The following is a 22,302-nucleotide window of genomic DNA, read 5'->3' as shown; positions in this document are numbered from 1 at the left end:
TGATATATTTGTAAGTTGATGTCATAAAGGTTTACAGTACATGGTATACATAGAGGTTTTTATGTTATACTCAGTATTTATATCAGTAAAACACTGAAGGACTCTTGTAATTTTTCACTGTGAGTCAGGAATTTAGCTGTTCTTCAGCATTTCGTAAGATAATTTCCTGATTAACCTCTGGGCACCCTATAATCTTTGGGGTACTATCTACAAAAATTAAGCTACTCAGGTAAAATTATCTTGATTCTGCCAACCTGTTAGCTTTATTGGCCCTCAAGTCATATTTCTAACTCAGTTTTTTTAGGTCTTCCAATGTTGCAGTCTCTGGATTGCAGGGACTGTAACTGAATCCATCTATGTTAAGGGTGTCCAACTCATAGCGTCATGTTGCTATCACATGACTATTGCAATATTTTTTCCTTTTGTGGAGTTGGGTTGGGCGTGGCCTGCATGTGACGCATCCGGCCTATGGGTCACTGGTTGACACCCCTGAATTCTATGTTATTGTCATCCTCTTCTCTCATTCCATCTTTTCTAACATTAGAGCTTTTTCCAGAGAGCTAGATCTTTGTACAAAGTGCCTGAAGTAGGTTTTCTAAAACTTCCTAACTTCAATTCCCCCCGCCCCCCCTCAATAGTTTCTGTTGTTGGGTCAGATTGCTGAAGGTAAAGAAGCTAATTTGGCTCTGAATGGAAATATCTATCTAGTCTGGTTTCTTCCTAGATTTTTTAAAGGATTTGTAGGAAATGTCATGGATGGAATTATTCTAGTTGCCCTCCTTTAAAGGGAGCAAGTACTTTTTACATACCAGAGACATTCTTGCATTATTCTGTTTATGGAAATGAATGACTCAGGATGAGCAAACATTCCCACAGTTCTGGGAGACTCCCTTGCTACAAAGGGATTTTTTTTCTTCAAGTATTAAGTAGTTTCAGATTTAAGTAGCATAAGGAATTTTTCTGCAGCTTTGCTAATATAAGGATCAGTGAGCTTGTCTTCTTTCTGCTTTTGTTCTGTCTTGTACTAAGACAGATATGAGTATACTGACACACATTCATTGTTTTTACTTCTGCATGCCAGGCCTGTATGCATAGCTGAAATGCAACTGGACAAAAAGGCCACTGTCACTGTGTTTGGGAAGAATATTTGAAGCTGTCATAACTCAGTGGGTACCCAAAGCACAAGACTTCCTTCTTTGCTGACTTGTTTAACTTGATAATTTGTACAATTAACAACCTCGCAGTCATTGTACCACTGGGTGTGATTTGATTATCCAGACTCCGCCTAATCGTGTTACAATGTGTATTTAAGATGAGTTGCATAAAGGTCCTACTCTGTATTTTAAATCTTAACAACATCAGTTTCTTCTCTTTAATTCTAGGGATTAGATCACTGTCATATTCTTTCATGTGAGTTTTTTTTTTAATCCTTATACTGCTTGGAGTGTGTGGCACAGAGATACACTAGTCAGCCTAAGAGTCTGATTATTTGAAAGTTGAATTGCTGTGAAATCACTTTGTCCTATGTGATAATGATACCATGGCTGTGGAATGTTGGGAGTTGAAGTCCATAAGGGTTGAGGTTGAGAAACACTGGGCTATAGCATTCTAGGGATTTGAGTGTCTACTGCTGAATTGGCAAATTCTATTGTTTATGACACTCTGTGAACACCCATAGCTCTGATATTCTATAGTTGCACCTCTCTTATGGCAAAATTTTGACTGTCACTAACAGTGATGCATGATCACTTTCTTTAGTTTTTCAGGGAAAGTGCTGTTTGGATTCCTTAACATTACCCTTGATACTGTGGTATCAATAGTGAAAGGCATGTTGAGAAATACCAGAAGAGTCTTATCCTGTGGCAAAGAACTGACAGCATGACCTAAATGTTTCTCTGTTTTAGTTTCTGGACTGTCTCATGGCAATAATGGAGTATGCTTAAGGACAATTTCCGATGAACTGAGAGGTTTCTTTAATTGATTAACAGATGTTGGGTGAGAGGTAGTTATATGGTGATGGAAAAGAATTTGCCCAGTGGGAGAAATATAACTTATACAGATACAGATATACAGATTAACAGAGTTGGAAGGGATCTTGTAGGTCATCTAGTCCAACCCACCAGCCAAGCAGACCCTACACCATTTTTGACAGATGGCAGTCCAGTCTCTTCTGTTAATGAAGGCAAAACTGTGTGTTAGTGATGAAAATCTATTTCATGAATTAATCAGCAATAATGAAAATATGCCAGTTGAAGCCAAAGAGTAGACAATCTTGTTTTTGAGTTCATATGTGTATGTGTGTTATATATGCATTTTAGGTGTTTTGTGTATATGTATATGCGAATGATTTGTAAGTTGGAATAAAATGACAAACCACTTTGTAATAGTTCATCAGGAATGATTCTAAGTTATATTATATTTATAATTCTTTTTGAAATATTTGCTGTGCAATTGTGCGCCATACAAATTATCCTACTTGATAGAGGAAAACTTCCAGAACACTTTCTGTTTTCTATATTGAAAAAAGTAACATGTATAAATATAACAGATTTGTTTTTTTAGCAGCCAGCATTGTACTTCTGGTTAGCATCTCTCAGATGAGGCAGGAGAGTTATAATTTTGGGATATTTAGATGAATGAATAAAACTGTGGCACTGAACTTTATGCCAGAAAGTTTTCTTCAGTTGTTGATAAGCTAACTATTTTCCATCCTGGAAATTTACAAAGGCATTAAAAGAAGTGACTTATGACCATTTTTCACACTTATGACTGTTGCAGCATCCCCACGGTCATATGTTCAAATTTTGGATGTTTGGCAACTGGCATGTACTTATGATGGTTGCAGTGTCTTGCAGTTGCATGATCATCTTTTGTGACCTTCTGACAAGCAAAGGCAACAGGGAAACCAGGTTGACTTAACAACCGTGTTACTACAGCTACTTATAAACTGCGTCAAGAAACATTGTAAAATGGGCCAGAACTCAACAACTGTTTGCTTAGCAGTGGAAATTTGGGGCTAAATTATGATCATAAGTCAATGACTACCTGTATTTATGACAGTTGCACTTTCAGGGTCATGTGATTACCAGTTGTAACCCTCCCAGCTGCCTTCTGACAAGCAAAGCGAATGGGGGAAATCAGATTCACTTAACAATTGCGTGATTTACTTAACAGTTGTAGTGATTCACTTAACAACTGTGACAAAGGTTGTAAAAGGGGGCAAAACTCACTTAACAACTGCCTGGCTGAGCAGAAATTTGGGGTCCAATTGTAGTGGTAAGTTGAGGACTACCTATATAGATTAATACTCTACTATTGCAGAGCCCATTTGGTTTTCCTTGTTTTTACCTAAGCTTATCAAAAGTTTGGCAAATGGGAGAATATTACATCTTGATAGTATAAGAGCTTCCCAGAGTTGCTCTTTCGTGAGATAGGCAGCTCAGAAATTTAATAAATGCAGGTAGTCCTCGACTTATGACTACAATTGAGCCCAAAACTTTTGTAGCTAAGTGAAACAGTTAAGTGAATTTTACAACCTTTCTTGCCACAGTTGTTAAGTGAATCACTGCAGTCGTTAAGTTAGTAACACAGTTGTTAAATGAATCTGGCTTCCCCAAAGACTGCTTGTCAGAAGGTTGCAAAAGGGGATCACATGACCACGGGACACTGCAGCTGTCATAAATACGAGTTAGTTGCCACATGTCTAAATTTTGATCTTATGACCATGGGAGTGCTGCAATGGTTGTGTGATAAATGGTCATAAGTCACTTTTTTCAGTGCCCTTGTAACTTTGAACAGTCACTAAATGAACTGTCGTAAGTCGAGAACTAACCTGTAAAACAAAATACTCTGCTTTTTCTGTGAGTTGTGCAAAGAAGCCAAAATTGCTCCCTTTTTCCTCTTTGTAGCAGGAGCAAAATGAGTGTGAAGTCAGAACGCCGAGGGATCCATGTTGATCAGTCAGAACTGCTTTGCAAGAAAGGATGTGGCTACTATGGCAACGTAGCTTGGCAAGGCTACTGTTCCAAATGCTGGAGAGAAGAGTACCAAAAAGCCAGGCAGAAGCAAATCCAGGAAGACTGGGAGCTTGCTGAGAGGTAAGACTATCCTGAGGACATGATGAGCTCTAGATTATTTTTTCTCAGAACAACAATGATATGCGCTTCACCATTAGCTAAACTACATGAAATATTATTTGGGTCATAAGACACAATTTTTAGACTCAGCAGAGTACATGTTCACTGGCTGGAAGTGTATCAGGTAACAAAAGTTTCAGATCACTTTCATGAAACTGCAGTATGAAACATGTCAAGCTGGTTACAGACAATAACTTTCATCTTTGATACAGATATTTTTTAGTTAAAATTAAATTTCAGGTACATTTCATATATATCCTAGTTTAGATCAGGGTCCCCAATCTGTGGGCTGTGGCCCACTACCAGACCATGGCCTGTTGTCCATTGGGCCGCACAAGTGGTTGGCCAGTGCGTGCACGTGCATGTGCGACCCTCCCCCCCATTCACACTGGGGTTATTGTGAGTGTTGTGTGGGTTCTAGCATCGCTGTGAGCATTGTACGGGCACTAGTGTGCGCACGCTCACAGCCCAGTTTGTGCATGCACACATAAAAGATAAAAAGGTGATTTTATCAATGTGGACCCTCTTGAGTTGTGGCAGGCCTGCTCTAGGTCATAAAACTGCATCTTCTTGGGGGGAGCTTGAGTGGCCCATTGAGCACTGAATGGGCCATGCTACAGTTGGGTGGGCTATATTCAAGTTTTGTGTAATTATTATTTTTCTTAGGGGAAGATTGGTAAAACACTCTTTTCTTAAAAAAGGAAAAATATGTCAATTTTATATTTACCAGAGGAGAGTGCTATGATACTGAAATTGTTCTCTCCAGGTATTGCAAGAATGGATTTTCTCCCAATCTTCAAGAGGTTCTGACTAATACTGGTATAGAGTGAAGCTGTCTTTGTAGTTTTGGGTTTGGGGCACATTGAATTCTGCCCTTATATTGTAATACTATTATTTGGGGAACTGCATCGGTTGCAGCTCAGCATGCTGATTGTCACCTTTAAAGTTGCTGTATTCATGATTCAGGGACCAGATACCAATTACACTACTTTCTGTGGATTGAATCTGTTTATCTAGTGAAATCAGAAAGAAACAACTTGCTGAAGGTTCCTTGTTTGAGGGAATAGCATATAAAGTGACTTGGAGGCAACCTTTGCCAGTGGTGGTCTCTTTTTATAGAACCTTTTCTTGGACATTTGGTCCTCCTCTACCTTATAAAGGGTTATAAAGATTCTGCATGTTAGGAATGCATTCGGATATGGTGATGTTTGGCCTACCCTTATGCAGCTGAAACTTAAAAAATTAGAATATCGTACAAAAGTTCATTTATTTCAGTAATGCAACTGAAAAGATGAAACTAATATATGAGATAGACTTATTACATGCAAAGCAAGATAGCTCAAGCTGTGATGTGGCATAATTGAGATGATTATGGCTTACAGCTCATGAAAACCCCAAATCCACAATCTCAGAAAATTAGAATATTGTGAACAGGTTCAATATTCTAGGCTCAAAGTGTCCCACTCTAATCAGCTAATTAAGCCATAACACCTGCAAAGGGTTCCTGAGCCTTTAAATGGTCTCTCAGTCTGGTTGAGTAGGAATCACAATCATGGGAAAGACTGCTGACCTGATAGTTGTGCAGAAAACCATCATTGACACCCTCCATAAGGAGGGAAAGCCTCAAAAGGTAATTGCAAAAGAAGTTGGATGTTCCCAAAGTGCTGTATCAAAGCACATTAATAGAAAGTTATGTGGGAGGGAAAAGTGTGGAAGAAAAAGGTGCACGAGCAGCAGGGATGACCGCAGCCTGGAGAAGATTGTCAGGAAAAGGCCATTCAAAAGTGTTGGGGAGGAGTGGACTGAGGCTGGAGTCAGTGCATCAAGAGCCACTACACACAGACAGATCCTGGACATGGGCTTCAAATGTCGTATTTCCTCTTGTCAAGCCATTCCTGAACAACAAACAACGTCAGAATCGTCTTACCTGCGCTAAAGAAAAAAAAAACTGGTCTGTTGTTCAGTGATCCAAAGTCCTCTTTTCTGGTGAGAGCAACTTTTGCATCTCATTTGGAAACCAAGGACCCAGAGTCTGGAGGAAGAATGGAAAGGCACATACTGCAAGATGCTTGAAGTCCAGTATGAAGTTTCCACAGTCTGTGTTGATTTGGGGAGCCATGTCATCTGCTGGTATTGGTCCACTGTGCTTCATTATGTCCAGGGTCAACACAGCCGTCTATCAGAAGATTTTGGAGCACTTCATGCTTCCTTCCACAGACGAGCTTTATGGGGATGCTGACTTCATTTTCCAGCAGGACTTGGCACCTGCCCACACTGCCAAAAGCACCAAAACCTGGTTCAGTGGCCGTGGGATTACTGTGCTTGATTGGCCAGCAAACTCTCCTGACCTGAACCCCATAGAGAATCTATGGGGCATTGCCAAGAGAAAGTTGAGAGACATGAGACCAAACAATGCAGAAGAGCTGAAGGCCGCTATTGAAGCATCCTGGTCTTCCATAACACCTCAGCAATGCTACAGGCTGATAGCTTCCATGCCACGCTGCATTGAGGCAGTAATTGCTGCAAAAGGGGCCCAAACCAAGTACTGAGTACATATGCATGCTTATACTTTTCAGAGGTCCGATATTGTTCTATGTACAATCCTTGTTTTATTGATTGCATGTAATATTCTAATTTTCTGCGATTGTGGATTTGGGGTTTTCATGAGCTGTAAGCCATCATCACAATTATGACAAATCACGGCTTGAACTATCTTGCTTTGCATGTAATGAGTCCATCTCATATATTAGTTTCATCTTTTAAGTTACATTACTGAAATAAATGAACTTTTGCATGATATTCTAAGTTTCTGAGTTTCACTTGTAGGTACAGTATATTGGTTGATGCTTTGTGTTTCTAGTCTTTGGTTTTCCATAAGTCACTTAGCACCAGTATAAATTTAGCAGCGCAGACCGGTAAATGTGTACATTGGTAAACAATAGTGCAAACAATAATGTTAACCTACCAAGTGAACTGTGATGATATTTCTCATTGATGTAGCATTCATCACTTTTCTGAAGAGCATCAAGAAAAGAATACTGACAGACAATCATGGTTCAGTAGTTTCTATTCTGGCACTTCCTTTGGTTTGCACAATATAGACAAAGCTCTGGAGTCTGGCTTCTTTGTGCCTATTTTTCATGGAAGCCACCTCTAGCCGGTAGCTTTGTGTAATCTGAACAATCTAATTCAGTGATTCTGGAAATGTACTCAATTATTTTGAGGCTATAATACACTGTTTCAGACTGTAATAACTTTCAGAATGGTTGAAATAGCTTGTTTCAAGTATGTGAAACAATTGCTTTGAACAAGAAATGGGGTGTTTTGAAATTGAAATAGTTTGAATACCCCTAAGAAGCCTGGGTCTAGCAGCATAGTATAAGGATGTTGCTAGTCGTTTGGCAATACTTTTTAAGAGAACTGAGACTGTTTATTATTCTTCCCAATGGTAGACTACAGCGTGAAGAAGAAGAGGCCTATGCTAATACTCATACTCATGGGGCTCAGTCACTAACTTTCACAAAATTTGAGGAAAAAAAAACAAGTGAGAAGCTGCGGAAAGTGGCAACAGTGAAGAAATTCTTTGGAGCATCTTCGCGTCCTGGAACTAAGAAGGGTAAGGTAGACAGAAGAAATGAAATGTTTGCTTCTTAAGGACATTATTATGGAAGAAGTTGCTTGGAACGTACTGATCTGATTCATTGATCTCCATTTCTTGTGTGCATCTGCTCTGGACATTCTGCCATCTAAGTAATTTCCCTTGGAATCTTCTAACTATTATCTGGAAAGTAGAAGTTTCATAGTAGTAGAAGGTTCTAGAGTGTCTTACATCAGCATTGAAAGTCTTTCACATACACTGCCTTGATTGCTAAAACAGTTGTGCAGCTGATTAAAATATTAGGAGCCAAAAACTGGCCAGAAGAGGGTTTTTAATGGCATTCTAAACTCTAGAAAGCCATAATCTCTCAGGTTCAGCAATAGTAGGTCTCCTGCAAATGCACACAGCTGAACCTGAAAGACTTCTGGAGAGGCTTACAGGCAGTTCTTGACTTACAACCACAACTGGAGCTGGAACTTCTGTTGATAAGGGATGCAGTTGCTAAATGAGTTGTGCCTAGTTTTGTGAACTTCTTCGTTGTAATCATTAAGAATCTGGCTTCCCCCATTGACTTTGCTTGTCTGAAACCTCTTTGGAAGTTTGTAAATGTTGATCACCTGACCCCGAGACACTACAACACTCATACATGTGAGGACTGGTCATAAGTCAGTGTTGTCATAACTTTGAAGAGATGCTAAACAAATAGTTGTAAGTCGAGGACTATCGGTACATCAGAGGATGGTATGAACGAACCTCAGTCTCTTCATTTTTGTAATATTGGTGAATATCAGAAGTCAGTGCTGTGGTTAAAGGTGCCCCTTATCATTATTTGATTGTGAAACAGCTCCGCTGGTTTAGATACTTTGAAATTCTCATGATCTCATGTCCAGCATTTGGATAAACATTTTTAATAGTTACTTTGAAATTCTGAGGGATTTTTCATTCCAAGGGTCATTAGGATAACCAGTCATAATTCTGAGACTTTCAGATAGGGAGCTACCTTCCAAGTGATGAATCACTGATAAACATATTGAGCAATAAGTTGTTGGAAGCAAGCAAGACTGTGGACTCAGATCTTAAGCCATAATTCAGTGTCATGTTTTGTCCTCTGAATAATAAACAAAAATGAATGCTTAAAGTTCAGGACTCTAGATTAGGTAAGAAAGGGTTCTTATCAAATCTTTCAGTAGGTATTCTGTGTCAACCAAAGAAGGGAAAAAGTTAAGGAAAAAAGGAAGATCTAAGAGACTGATTTTATTACATTTGTTTGTTGTTCTTACAAAACTGCTTGAGCATGGACTGATATGAAGAAACTCAAAGGTTTAAACAAAGCAAACATTAGCATGCAGAAATATTAAGGTAGTTCTGAAACACAGAAAAACAACAGCTGTGCAGCAATTTTAAGGGACCTGTGTGAATGAAAGTTTCTTGCAATCTGATGAAAGCAGGTAATTGTATCCCTTTTCTTACTAAAATTAGCACAAATGAGTAGCATATGAAAGCCACATACTAAGTTTTTTTATAGGGCTGCATAAATATTTGTCAAATTTGATTTGTGTTTAAGTACCTTTTACTTAATTTTATAACCCTCTTATCATTTTTTTTACAAAAATCAACAATTTAAGGAACAATAAAATGGCAAAATACAAGTATCAATTAAATTCAGGAGCAGTTAAAATTAAATTTTACAACAACATTCAGACAACACCAGCTGGAATAAAACTGCTGCTGATTGAAATTAGCAGTGGTGGACTTTATTTTATTTGTATTTATTTATTTATTTTGATTTGTCAATCGCTTACAAGAAAATAGGTATAAGTATATACATAGTTATGAATACATGAAATGGGTACATATAAGAAAAAAAAAACAATAGGACAGGGACAGTAGGCACGTTGGTGTACTTATGCACTTATGACTTAAGCGTGCATTTTGGAAAACCATTTCAAATTCTGTCTACTACAACTGAAAAATATCTCTGGAGATTCTCAATCATCCAGGTCATGGGTGTTCCAAAGGTACTTTGTCCGAAAGGCAACTGGTCTTTCTTGTTTTGTTTTTTTAATATTTCATTTCTTACCCAAGAACTAAAGAAACTTCTTGGATGAGAAATGAATTGTTTTCAAAGAAAACAACAACAAAGCCCTATTGCCTTTTTTTGAGTGGGGGGCGTCTTTGGGACTACAACTGGAAAGACTAAAGTGTCAGCTTGCTATTAATCAAGCAACAGTAGTGGGTCCAGAGAAATGTTTTGACGGTGGAGTGTTCAGGTAGGCATACAAGGAATAACAGAAAATTGTGTTTAGATATTGGCCTATCCACTCAATGGCCATGATTAAAATCTTGTCATTCCACTGTCAGCACTTTAACACCTCCTTTCTGCTTTTTGTGTGTGTGTGTTACTCTTGGCTACTAACATCTTTCATGTGCACATGCATTTTGGAATATTAAATCAACCTTAGAGCTGGTTGCATGTTTCCTCAAAACTGCTTGTTTTCACGTGCCGCCCATCCTGCGCTTGTTACGTTTTGAAATATGTTTTTCCTTCTTCAGTCATCACTTTCAAAGTGCTTGACCCCCAGATGTCCAAGCTATTATACTGCCGCCTCTTTCTGTGCATCAGACCAGGAACCCTAGATCCGTTGCCTCCCTTCTTCTTTATTTCCCCTGTTGCCTGTGGCTGTCCTGCTTGCTGTTTTGCATTTGCTCTAGCCATTCAGGAATCCAGTTTTAAGCCTGAACAGCTTGAGGAAGAAGTCAGTGCTGATAATCTTCTAAGGCATTTGAAGGAGATGTTTACTCCGTCTTGGGAGCTTGCTTCTCCTGCTGAAGGTAATAAAGCACAGAGGGTCAAACCGTGCGCGTGCTTCTTTTAGTGGCTATGCAGGAGCCAAGCTAGAATTATGGCAGGAGTAACTTACCGTATCTTCTAAACCTAAATAGGTATGCTAAAGAGAGGTATAGACAATAGAAGGAGTTTAAAAAATAATGATTATGGAGCTGAAACCTTGTTTTTTTTCCTTCAACAGGAAATACTGTAAATTCTACTTAAATATTTGCTTGGTTAAGTTATAAAGGAACCCTTGCATCTATTAATCTTCAAGCAAAGCTAAAAATCGATGAATTCTTGATCATTTTGAATCTAAGTATTTTAATTTTGACTATATAAATTTGATTAATAAAATATTTTTTGAACAGGCAAATTGTAAGGCACTTTATTGATCAATTAGATCAAAATTTTGCTCAGACCAAAATTTTGGTCAGTGAAAAAACAGAAATTACTCATGTATTTTGAGAAATAAATGAGTTTAACTGTTGGAAATGAGCTATTCTAATATTGCTTCTAATATTTCAGTAGAGAGTATCCACACAATTCCAGTGTATTTTCCATCCAAAACTAAATGTGTACTCTTAAAAAAAGAGAGACTGTGTGTATAGTATAAAATCTTATGCTTTTTTAAAAAAACAAAAAACACTCCTGTTGGAATTCTTGTTACTGTCCTGGCTTCCAAAGATGAGAACAGTGAGAACCAGTTTTAACAGAATTAATTTTCTAAGGGATTTCAGATGCATGCTGTGGTGCTTTTCCTTATTTTCATTCATTTGGGCGGATTATTTATGGCTTCTGTCAGCTCTCTGTCAAGTGTTTTAAAGACTGTTCAGACTGGCTGCTGTATATATTTTTAAGCCAAATAGTTTTGATGAAAGATTAAGGTTCTTTTTTCTGAATTTTATCGTACCAATTTATTCTGTATGTAGTCAGGTTTTATTTTTTAATATAATTCAGCCAGAAGATGCTGGAGATACCAAACTTTACACTTCTCATATCTAATACTATAATAAAAAATAAAACCCAAATGTTTTTAGTGTTTACTTTTTCACTCAGCCTTTTTCAACCATAACTTCTAGAGTTCTCAAGAAGCTTGCCCAATTACCTGTTAGCATCAGGAGCACAGCATAATGTGGAAGTTCATTTTCTCAAACAGTATGCATGTTAAACGCCAAGTAGGTAGTAACATTTTAAATATGCTGTGTAGTTGATTTGTCACATCCTTTTTTAAAATGCAGTTAGAAAAGGTAGTGAAGACTGCAAAGAGTGTTTTACATCTTTAAAAAAATATTGGCTACTCTGAAGTGCAGTATTCAGTTAGGAGCATTTGGCTGATCTTGTCTAGGCTCAGAGGCTACTGAAGGCCATCTTACTCTCTTAACCAAATATTGACTATTGGGAAATACCAGAACTGGGGGAAGTCAGAAGGTGGCCTTGAAGAAAGCACTTGCAACCCACTTCCATAATGTTGGTGAGAGAACTGTTTGGATGTGTCCATGGATTCATGAGAAGTAGAGCTCGACTCACAGAGTTGATTTTTTTCAAAGGCTTAGTTGCCCTCTCACACACTAAATGCAGCCTTCCCCAATCTGCAGTCTTCCAGGCATATGGCTGTAAACGCCCCCCTAGAAGCTGCTCTGAGGCCAGGAAGGCCCAAAAAACAGGGTGGGGGTGAGGTGCTGCAAAGAAAACCATGCCCACCCAATCACAGTAAGAAGCGAGGGGAATCCTGGCTTGTTGAGAGGTTAAAAAAAAAAAGAAATACCTTGAGTGACTGGGCGGGCAAGTATCGGGTGGATGGAGTGAGAGAGCATTGGATGGGGGGGGGCAAGCAAGCAGCGACTGGGTTGGGGGCGTGGCCAGCCAGAAGTTATTACCGGTTCAGCAACCCACACCAAATCCTTGCTACTGGTTCACCTGAATCGGTGCGAACCAGCTGAATACCACCACTGAGTTCGGAGAACTGGCCAATACCCCCTCTGACTGGAGATTTTACAGTATCCTTCCCCTGAAACTCCCACCAAGCCATGCCCACAGAACCAGTAGTAAAAAAAATTGAATCCCACCACTGAATAGAATCAGTGGGGCATGAAAGTCATATTCCTCCCTTGGGTGTCCTCACCATCTTACAATGAGTAATATGTAACCTCTGACTAAGGACTTGCCATTCTAAGTAATGCAATGGATTATTAATGTGTACCATTGCTTTATTATCTGCCTTTTATAATATTTTCTTTGTTGGAAAACAGCTGAGGTATGTCATTAATATAACTCTTGAAATTTTGTTGCTGGATCTGCTTTCCTTGTTGATCAGAACAGAGGTCTAGCTTTCAGCCCTGCTGATAAAAAGATAATCATCTCACTGTCTTGCTGTCTGGCATTTAGAGATATCCTACCTGTGCGTCCACAGGCTTCAATTAGATATCAAGTGTAATAGCTGTTGCTGATCTCCTCTATGCATGTTGTCAAGTCATTCTCTTATTTTATTGCACCGTGTGCTGCAGTAGCACACTTTGACCATTGTCTGCTGTAGTCATAGTTGCAGAACTGGATCACGTACCCTGCAAACATTGTGATTAGTTTTTCCTGGCAGGAATTTAAAAGCAGTGGTGTTTAAAAAGCCATTTGTAGCAGCTCTGCTGGACACTTTCATGATTGTGGCCTTTTTGTTTTTGTATGTTTGAGTTTTTTGCTCTTCCAGAACAATTTTAGGCATGTGGAATTAATAATTGTCCTAGGAAATACTGGAAAACAGCATTGTTTTCCTTTTTCTGTTTAGCAACGCAAGCTGTGTTTTGGGACTTGTTTCTTCTTTGGAAATGGAAATATAAAAAGAATTATATAAGCCTAAGATTGGGGACATGAACTCTGCCAAATACTGTAGATCGGAGATAGAAATTGGATACAAGGCTGCCTGCCATCCCTTGCATAAAATATGCAGCTTAGCTAAAAGCCATTTAACTCTTGCAGTTATTTAATAGCATTATTGTATAAATGGCCAGTAAAGATCATTATAGCTTTATATGTTTGGGACTTCGTTTGTAATTTTTAAAATATGCAATTGGGTTAGAAACCTCCTCTCCCCGTGTGTAAGGTCAGTAGCATACGATGCTCTAGTATTGGCAAGAACTCCCCATGTATCCTAAGGAAGTTTGCAGGAAGAACTGGGATTTTTGACGCAATCTTGATGAATCTATCTGAGGCATTACTTCATATTGGCTAGGAGTTAGAGTCTTGGGGGTTCCTTGAGGGGTTGGAAGCAAACCAATTGGATTGTTCCAAGTCTTTTATAGAAGATGTGTGGAAGACTTGGAACAATCCAATGTATGTTATCATAGAAAGTACCTCATGTTATAGCTGACTCGAGTGAAGCAGAGAAAGGAAAATATGGTAAACGTATGATTGAAATACTGCATAAGCCTTAGTTACACTTTCGATTTTTTGCACTAACATATAGGGTCAACCCAAGAGTATAGTAATAACCTGCTGTCCTTATGACTATGTGAATGATTGCATTTATTTCTTGAAATTTTAAAAAGAATTTAAACTTCTGCATAGGCATGTAACAAATCATTTGTGAACAAATAGGTCTTGAAAACCAAGTATTCTTTGTTTCTTCAATTTGTATGCTGCTGAATTACGGCAGCTTACAACAATATCAGACTTCTCGGAGTTCAGACACTTGTCAGCAAACCTATAAATTCCCACCTGCTAAAAAATGTGAAGTAAGCTGCCATGTTTTCATAACAAATGCTTTCAGCATTCTTCATTCCTTGTTGTGCTCACATTAATCATTGGTTCTCTGTGTTAGATGCATTAGTGTTTGGCTTGCATTTGTGAGGTGCTGATTAAAATTCTTTATGTTTTATTTCTTTGTCTACTTCTTTCCCTTCATCCTGCTACATTTGCATCTTCTGTGCTTCATTCTGAATAGCGCTGGTTAGTAAACTGAAAGGTGGGTGAATTTATGCTGCTGTTTAGATAAAATAACTTTTTAGTCTTGCATTTTGTTTCTTTTTGGAAGGGCTCCAAATACTATGCATTTTAACCTAGGTGAAAAATGTATTCAGATATATCAGTGTACTGAATATGCATTAGGTCCATACAACTTGCTGGGTATTTTATAGTTAACCAAATTTACATTATTATATTTCACTGCCCCTTTTATTGCCTGTCATGTCAAGAACTCATCTTCAGTATTTCCATGGATGCATCATTCATTGAATAGTTTGGCTAATATAGACTCATTTGCTGCTTGTCTCATGATACTCCCTTGGCATATACTAAACTGGGGAATGGACAATATAGTGTCAGTTTAATACCTCCTCTCAGGCTTCCTTGTGCCATTGAGTTTATTCTTATTTTAAATTAATTTAAAAAATAAATAAATGTCATGTCCTTCACCTTGCTGGGTGTTTAATCTACTATATTGTTGTGAACTTCAGGAAGAATGCTGGTTGGGTTTTTTTGGGCCACCACAATTTCTCTGATAAGGTTGTTGTTATGCAGAAAATGGGAGGAGGAAGGAGTAAGTTCACCACCTTGAATATAATAAACAATAAAGGTGGGATAAAAAAGTCCACATATACACGTCCCAGGATAATGTTGCAGGATCCAATCTGGGTCAGTTACCAGGACCAGAGCTTTAGTCTTCCGAGCTTTCGGATTCAAAAGCCCATCCTCAGCTAACGTTTCTCTGCCAAAATGTAGGAAGAAGTTCCCTGAAGATGGGCTCCAGCTCGGAAGACTAAACCTCTGGTCCCAATGACCCACTTAGATTGGATCCTGCAAGTCCAAATAAATAAAATCTGGGTGGACTCTGACTGTGTATGTAATTACACTTTTCTGACTGTAATTATCTCCTTATAAAGAGCTAAAAGGGAGCAGCTAACAATGAAATTGTTGGATTTAACTATTGTTCAATTATTTGCTTTTTCATTCAGAGTTGAGGTTAATATTGAAAAAAGCTGAGATGCGCATGAAAGGGTTTGTTATATTATAAAGGTTTTTGTCTTAAGCAGATTATTTAATATTAAAATCTCCATTGTGTTGCGTTGTATGTATGTCTCTGTTATGTTAATGAAAGGGAAAATAGATGTACAGAGCAAATTTAGGGAGAATTAAATAGGGAGAATTAAAATAAAAAGTAGAAAAAGACAAAACAGAAAAAAAACCCTATTAGGTTTCTCACTTCTTCCTTTTTATACACCTGCTATTTTGCAATACAGGTAGATCTCCATTAGTGCAATTAATGAATCACAGGAAATAATCGTATTATTTGAATTTGTACTACGTGAAATGATATTTCTGTGGTGAAAAATATGATAATTGATTCTAGCTCGACAGAAATAGGCAATGAAAATTTTTAAACTGACATTTTAAATTTATATTAATATAATATTATAGTAAGGGATAAAAGAAATATACTTTAAATTTATGGTGAACGATGTCACAGAGTATAATAGAAAGCAAAATAAATTTCTAAAAATTACTACAGAGTTAGACATTCCAACATCACTGAAACAATTCTTTCCTTTCGTGACATTTCCAATATTTATTACAGTATGATCTGTCAATCTTAGATATTACTGATGGAGTTGTATATCATTTGTAAAATACTACATACCAATCTTCCTTTGGGTTATCATTTGGTATGGGTTTTATAGATAAGGCCATGATTCTTTCCATTGTTGTGTTCTATTTCTTTAAAATTTTGCATCCATATTTTGTTCGTTATGCTATTTATTTTTTGCTATTCCCTTTAAAGTTTTGCATCCATTATTTGTTTATGTCTCAGTGTCATATTTCAGTAAAAGTTTACATAATATAAAATGCCCTCATAGGTGGTGTTGGGTTTGTATTAACATTTGAAATTCTGTTTTTCTTTCTTAATACCCCTCCTTCCTTCTTGAGATCTAATTGTATCACCTGACTATTTGTAAAAATATCAACAGTGGTGGATTCCAGTCTTTACTAAGTAGTACTTGCTGTGTTTTTAGTCTATTAGTAGAATCTGAGTCAACCATATCTACATATGTAATTACGTATATTTTTCTTGCTGTATTTAACACCAACATGAAAAATGTTCGAAGGAGAAGCTAGCGTGTTAAACACATCCTATATCTCTAGTTTTTAAAGTTATGGCAGCTTGAGCAAAGATAGAAGGAGTGTTTCCAGAAAATGCTATAAGTGATAGTAGATTAATGGACTATCTTACATTAGTTCTGTAAATACTTTACAAGATTTGTCTCAGTGATACATGGAAGACTGCAGCTTACATATATTGCCTCTGAGAATAGGTTTGATAAGTAGCATGTGTTAGTTAATTGCTTTAATCAGCCACTTTTCTAAAAAGTAGGACATGGGCACAAGGTCTGATTAAACATTTGATACCTGGGGAAAATTGACTCTAGATAAATGGTGTCTGTCATGCAGCAGACATCTGAGGTTGTTATTTCCATCTGAGAAAGTCTTATTGGCTGCAATTCTAGTTTAGCTTACAAGTAGTAGAAAATAAGCCTTCAAGGTTTTGTGTGTAGAGTGTTTTTTTCCGACAATAAATAGCTTCTTTTTCATCTGTTGCTCATAAGACACCTCTGACTAAGAAAGTTGAGTAATTTTTATTTGTAACAGTGTGCTATTCCCTCTTTTTGTAGAAGTCCCAGAAGCCAAGGCGCCTAGTCCTTCTATCAGTAGGCAGGTCAGCATTGAAACCGATAGAGTGTCCAAGGACTTCATTGAATTTCTTAAGACCTACAATAGGGCTGGCCAGGAGGTCTACAAGCAGTGCAAACTGTTCCTGGACACGATGCATCGCAAGCGGGTGAGCCATTCTTGCAGGGTGAGGGGTTTGCTGGCCTTGATGACTCATTTGGGGTTTTCTCTGCAGGGGTGAAATTCTGGATGTGGAGTACAAGGAGAGGATGAAGCACCTTTCATGGTGAAGGTAGCAAAAGCATTAGAAGGGGCCTGGCAGGAAATGGAATGAATTTCAATTATGACCTGCCTGGGAAGCAATCCGTAAACATGATATTTAAAGAAGGAGAAAAGTATATTGCTTTTATGTGAAAGGAGATTAAGGGGAGGGTTTTTTTTGCCTAAATACAGATAGTATTTTGCTTAATGATAACTTAATTTAAAGTTATGATGAATGCCTCCCCCCAACTTCCCGGAATTACTTATGATCAAATTCTGGAGGTCCTATGTTGGCAAACACACACATTCCTGTGGTCACAGAACTGATTTATTTTTGCAGCTGGTTGCAGCATTCTGCAGTTATGTGATCATGATTTATACTTATTCTTGTTAGTTTCTAGTCTTTAGGACAAAGCCGTGATGGTGCAGTAGTTGGTACGCAATATTGCAGGCTAACTCTGATGACTGCCAGCAGTTCAGTCATGACCGGCTCAAGGTTGACTCAGCCTTCCATCCTTCTGAGGTCAATAAAATGAGGACCCAGATTGATGGGGGCCACATGCTGACTCTTGTGAACTGCTTAGAGGGGCGCTGTAAAGCACCATCAAGTGGTATATGAGTCTAAGTGCTATTGCTATTTCTAGCAAAAAATACCCATAGGAATGAATAGACTCACTTAACAACTGTTACATTCGCTTTATGACTGCTACAGAAAAGGTCATAAAATTGAGTTGATCTTGTGGCTGCCTCGACTTATAACCATCATGACTTATAATGGAAATTTTGGGCTCTGTTATGGTCTAAGTTGAATACTACCTGAAGTTTACTTTTTAAATAGCAGACTCATATTAGATTTGTTTGCAACACAGAAATGCAGAGATCAAAGTTTTTTCTAATCTAGTATGTATAGATTCTTCCCTTTCAAGAAATATGAAATATGTGTTTACTACCGGTATACTTACGAAATAATGTATGATCAAATCTTTTTTGACATTTCTCAGCACTGATTGCCCTTGACATAACCTCCCCTTCTTCATGTATATTAATGTTTTTCATCCTCTCTGAGAAACTTTGCATCTTCTCTGAGAATCTTACTAAAGTTACTGGTTGACCTGAAAATAAACGATCTGATCTGGAAAAAGATATGCAGCCTCTAGCGCCTGCCTTATGCTGTCTGGTTCTATGAAGAGTTCAGTGTGTTATTTGTAAGATTGGGACCTCCATTGAACTATAGGACAGCTTATAGGGCAGAAGGAAGAGTAAAAGTTCTACCACCGTGGACTTAATCTGGCCCCCATATGAACAATGAACAGAATAATATGTACTTGGATTTTATGCGATCTCACATTTGGGGATTGCCCATTCTCGCACACATGACTGATTTCTCTTTATAGGAGTTGAGTATTGAGGAACAGTCTGAATATGCTCAGAGCCTCTATCAGAATGTGGCAGATAAGCTACAGACTCGCTGGAAAGGTATTGTTCTTACATATTTTCCCATTTTATTTTTGGAACTCAGGAAAAAGAAGGGTAATAACCATTATGGATACAATTTTATAAATGTGCTTCTTCATGTCTGTGCTTGGAGTGGACTTGGGGGGGGGGACTTTTGCCTCAGTGATGCTGCTGGTGGGGAACACATTTTGGTCCCTATCTTATCAAGAAGAAATCCTTCACCAATGCAGTATGGACGAAGGCTGCCGAAAGGAATCGAAAGTCCTAAACTCAGCCTTTCTAGAATCCCAAAGTTCAGAATTTAAATTACATTTTTATTGAAAAGGGGTTTAACAGTTAGTCCTTGACTTAAGACCACAGTTGAGCCCAATAGCTCCATTGCTAAGCAAGACAGTTGCTAAGCACTCCATTTACCACCTTTCTTTCCACAGTTGCTAAATGAATCACTGCAGTCACGTTAGTAACATGGCGGCTAAGTGAATCTGGCTTCTCCATTGACTTTGCTAGTCCGAAGTTCACATGAGGTGATCACATGACACTGGGACACTACAACTTCATGAATAGATGTCAGTTGCCAAGTGTCCAAATTTTGGTCACCATGGGGATGCTGCAATGGTTGTATGTTTTTCCTCCAGTGCCGTTGTAACCTCAAACGGTCCCTAAACAAACAGTTGTAAGTCAAAGACTATTTGTATGTGTAAATCGTACACATAAACCTGCAGGTATAGTGGTAGTCCTTCACTTACAACCATTCATTTAATGACCTTTTGAAGTTACAGTGGCACTGAAAAAAGTGACATGATCGTTGTTCATACAACCATTGCAGCATCCCCATGGTTTGTGATCAAAATTGGAAACTTGGCAACTGGCAGGTATTTACGATGGTTACAGCCTCCAAGGACCTGGGATTATCAAAGTCAATGGGGGAAACCAGGTTCACAAAAAAACTGCATGATTCACTTAACAATTGTAGTGATTCGTTTAACAACCATGGCAAAAAATCATAAAATGGGGCATAGCTCACTTAACTGCTTTCTTTAGCAATGGAAATTTTGGGTTCAATTGTGATCGTTTTCTATTTTTTTTTTCTGGGTAAAGTAAAACTCCGTGAAAAAAGCCTCTCTACTTTCACTGGAGCTATTGCTGGGGAGTTTTTGGCTACAGACTAAAGAATGTTCTGTTAGGTTCTTCTTGGCATTTATTCCACCTAAGTGCAAGGTTCCATTTAGCTGCTGGCTTATTTTGCACTGTGCTCGCCTAGTATTTATAGCAAAGCTTCTCAATGAATGGTGCAACGAGGGCTTTGATTTTCAGTTTCCTTGGACTCAGAGGGATGGCTGGCCCTGGCATTCCATGCCTACAGGTGCATTGGAACCTGGGTTTCCCTGCTTCTGGTCCAGCATCTTAACTACTACATCATACCCACTCTCAAATAATATGTTACTGTAGGTGATGTTTTAATAGAAGGAGGGTAAAAAAATGTCTAATTTCAAACAATTGCTGTGATGATAAGAGGAAGAAGCTGGATGTGTTAGAACTCTCTTAATAAGTACTTAGTTCTTCATATTAGAGTACTCTGCAATTTGATATGGTTTTCTTATACAAAACTTTTATGCTCCCCCACTCCCTTGCTAATGTTCTTAGCTCTTCTTTTAGACTCTTGTTTTTATATATACGTATATATTTTGTGTGTACACACACACACACACACACACACTTTCTGTTTTAATCCATGTCTTGTATATCTTCTAACTTTTCATATTTTTTTAGGCTTTAATATAACTTTTAGGCTTTTTAGTTGATGTATAGTCAATTACGGTCATGATTGTGGTGATTGTGAAAATGTGTTTGTTTTATCTCTGTGTCTTTTTCAGTGCCTCCAGAAAAAGTGGAAAAAGTGACGGATCAAGTGGAGAAATACATAATGACCCGCTTGTATAAATACGTTTTCTGCCCGGAAACCACGGAGGATGAGAAGAAAGATCTGGCTGTCCAGAGAAGAATCAGGTTTGACTTTAGGACTAGTTTCTCTCTTTCAGATGCAGGATCCTTTAACATTTGTTACCTAGTTGTACCTGGATGATTCCAGCTGTAGCCGTTTTTCTCTTACCTTTCTCAGGTTTCTCTTTGAGGTAGTTGAACTTTTAAAAGCTGCACTATTGCCAACAGGGAACGATTACTCTCACTGTTTTAGGCCATTTTATCTATGTCGTGTAATGTTTCAGTTCATTGCCTTCCTCAGAGAGATGCCATGCCAATCCTTAATTATTTTATTGGAATAACCAATATTAAATTTATGGTCAAAATAAAAAAAAAACTTTTACAGTAGTATTAGCAGATTGAGCTTTTGTGCGATAAAATTAAATAATATCGGTACATCATACAAACAACAATGAAAAACAGTAAACGTTTGTATCCTTCTGAAGGATTTAAAGGTCCAATATAATTTAGATTTCTCAAAGGGAACAGTGAAACCAATTGAACTTTATACTGATCTCTTTTCTTTAAAAGAGCAATATGTGAGGAACCTTGGGGATTACTCAGTTTGAAATATATCATCTTGAAAGCTCTTCTTACAATGTTTTATATTGCTTTCTTTCGTTGCATTCTTGAAAAATATGTAGTTAGTGTTTCATGACTACCTACCTAAACAAATATCAACTAATAAAATTATTTCCCTGTGAATATCTAAAAGTCAAGTCATCCAGACATTTTTCTGCAGTAATTTCAAAAATATTGCAGAGCTTGGAGAATTAATTTCTAGACAGAAAACATAAATGCATTACAGTCTAAAATGCCATATTTCAAACTGTCTGAATGAATGAATAAATGAAATGCTTTAATTTCAAAATATACTTTTGACAGGAAAATAGAAGAATAGTACAGAGATCATATATTCACTATCCTGATTTATCAAATGTCATCTTTTTCAATTTCTGACCTAGTTGCCTGCTATGCCCAGTAGATTGGCCTCAAACCGACCAAGTGCCTAGGACATATAGAAAGCTCTTTGGCAATAGATGGTTCCTCTTTAAGGATTGAATGCTTTTGGACTTTTACATACGCAAAATATATGCATATGCTATAAAAATGGCCAATTGGTCAATTGGCCAATATATTTTTTGACTCAAATGAAAATAAAAGCATGTCATAAGGCCAGCTGCTATCATTCAATTTGTAGGGCATAGAGCAAGAACAAGAAGCTTACGAGGTGCTAATTTTATGCAATGTTACACATTAAGAAAAATAATGTATCTGATTGTAATTGGGTTTTCTATTCATACATTTTTTTTGTCTATAAGGATGTATCACTGGAGATTACAAATGAGCTCCTTAACACAAAGTTACATGTGAATAGATGAATGGGA

The 22,302-nt window shown here is 37.7% G+C and overlaps 1 protein-coding gene across 4 annotated transcripts in view; it reads left to right on the top strand.

Annotated features, from left to right (window-relative positions):
• RABGEF1 (RAB guanine nucleotide exchange factor 1) overlaps positions 1–22,302 on the top strand; it is a 36,629-nt gene that overhangs the window by 3,506 nt on the left and 10,821 nt on the right. The window contains exons 2-7 of one of the 4 annotated variants that reach the window (XM_087927362.1): positions 3,909–4,097; positions 7,589–7,752; positions 14,499–14,519; positions 17,221–17,387; positions 18,874–18,955; positions 20,809–20,941. In XM_087927362.1, the coding sequence (XP_087783488.1) occupies positions 3,919–4,097; positions 7,589–7,752; positions 14,499–14,519; positions 17,221–17,387; positions 18,874–18,955; positions 20,809–20,941 (746 nt within the window). In that variant the 5' untranslated portion in view covers positions 3,909–3,918. Of the gene's footprint in view, positions 1–3,908; positions 4,098–7,588; positions 7,753–9,769; positions 10,567–14,498; positions 14,520–17,220; positions 17,388–18,873; positions 18,956–20,808; positions 20,942–22,302 lie in introns of those variants that run through there. The other 3 variants (XM_026708453.2, XM_087927372.1, XM_087927377.1) reach the window with 3 other exon arrangements.

The sequence above is a fragment of the Pseudonaja textilis genome, chromosome 1 (genome assembly GCF_049901715.1).
Source record: "Pseudonaja textilis isolate UNSWEBS1 chromosome 1, rPseTex1.2, whole genome shotgun sequence".
Lineage (NCBI taxonomy): Eukaryota > Metazoa > Chordata > Lepidosauria > Squamata > Elapidae > Pseudonaja > Pseudonaja textilis.
This window is presented reverse-complemented; position numbering and strand designations above follow the sequence as displayed.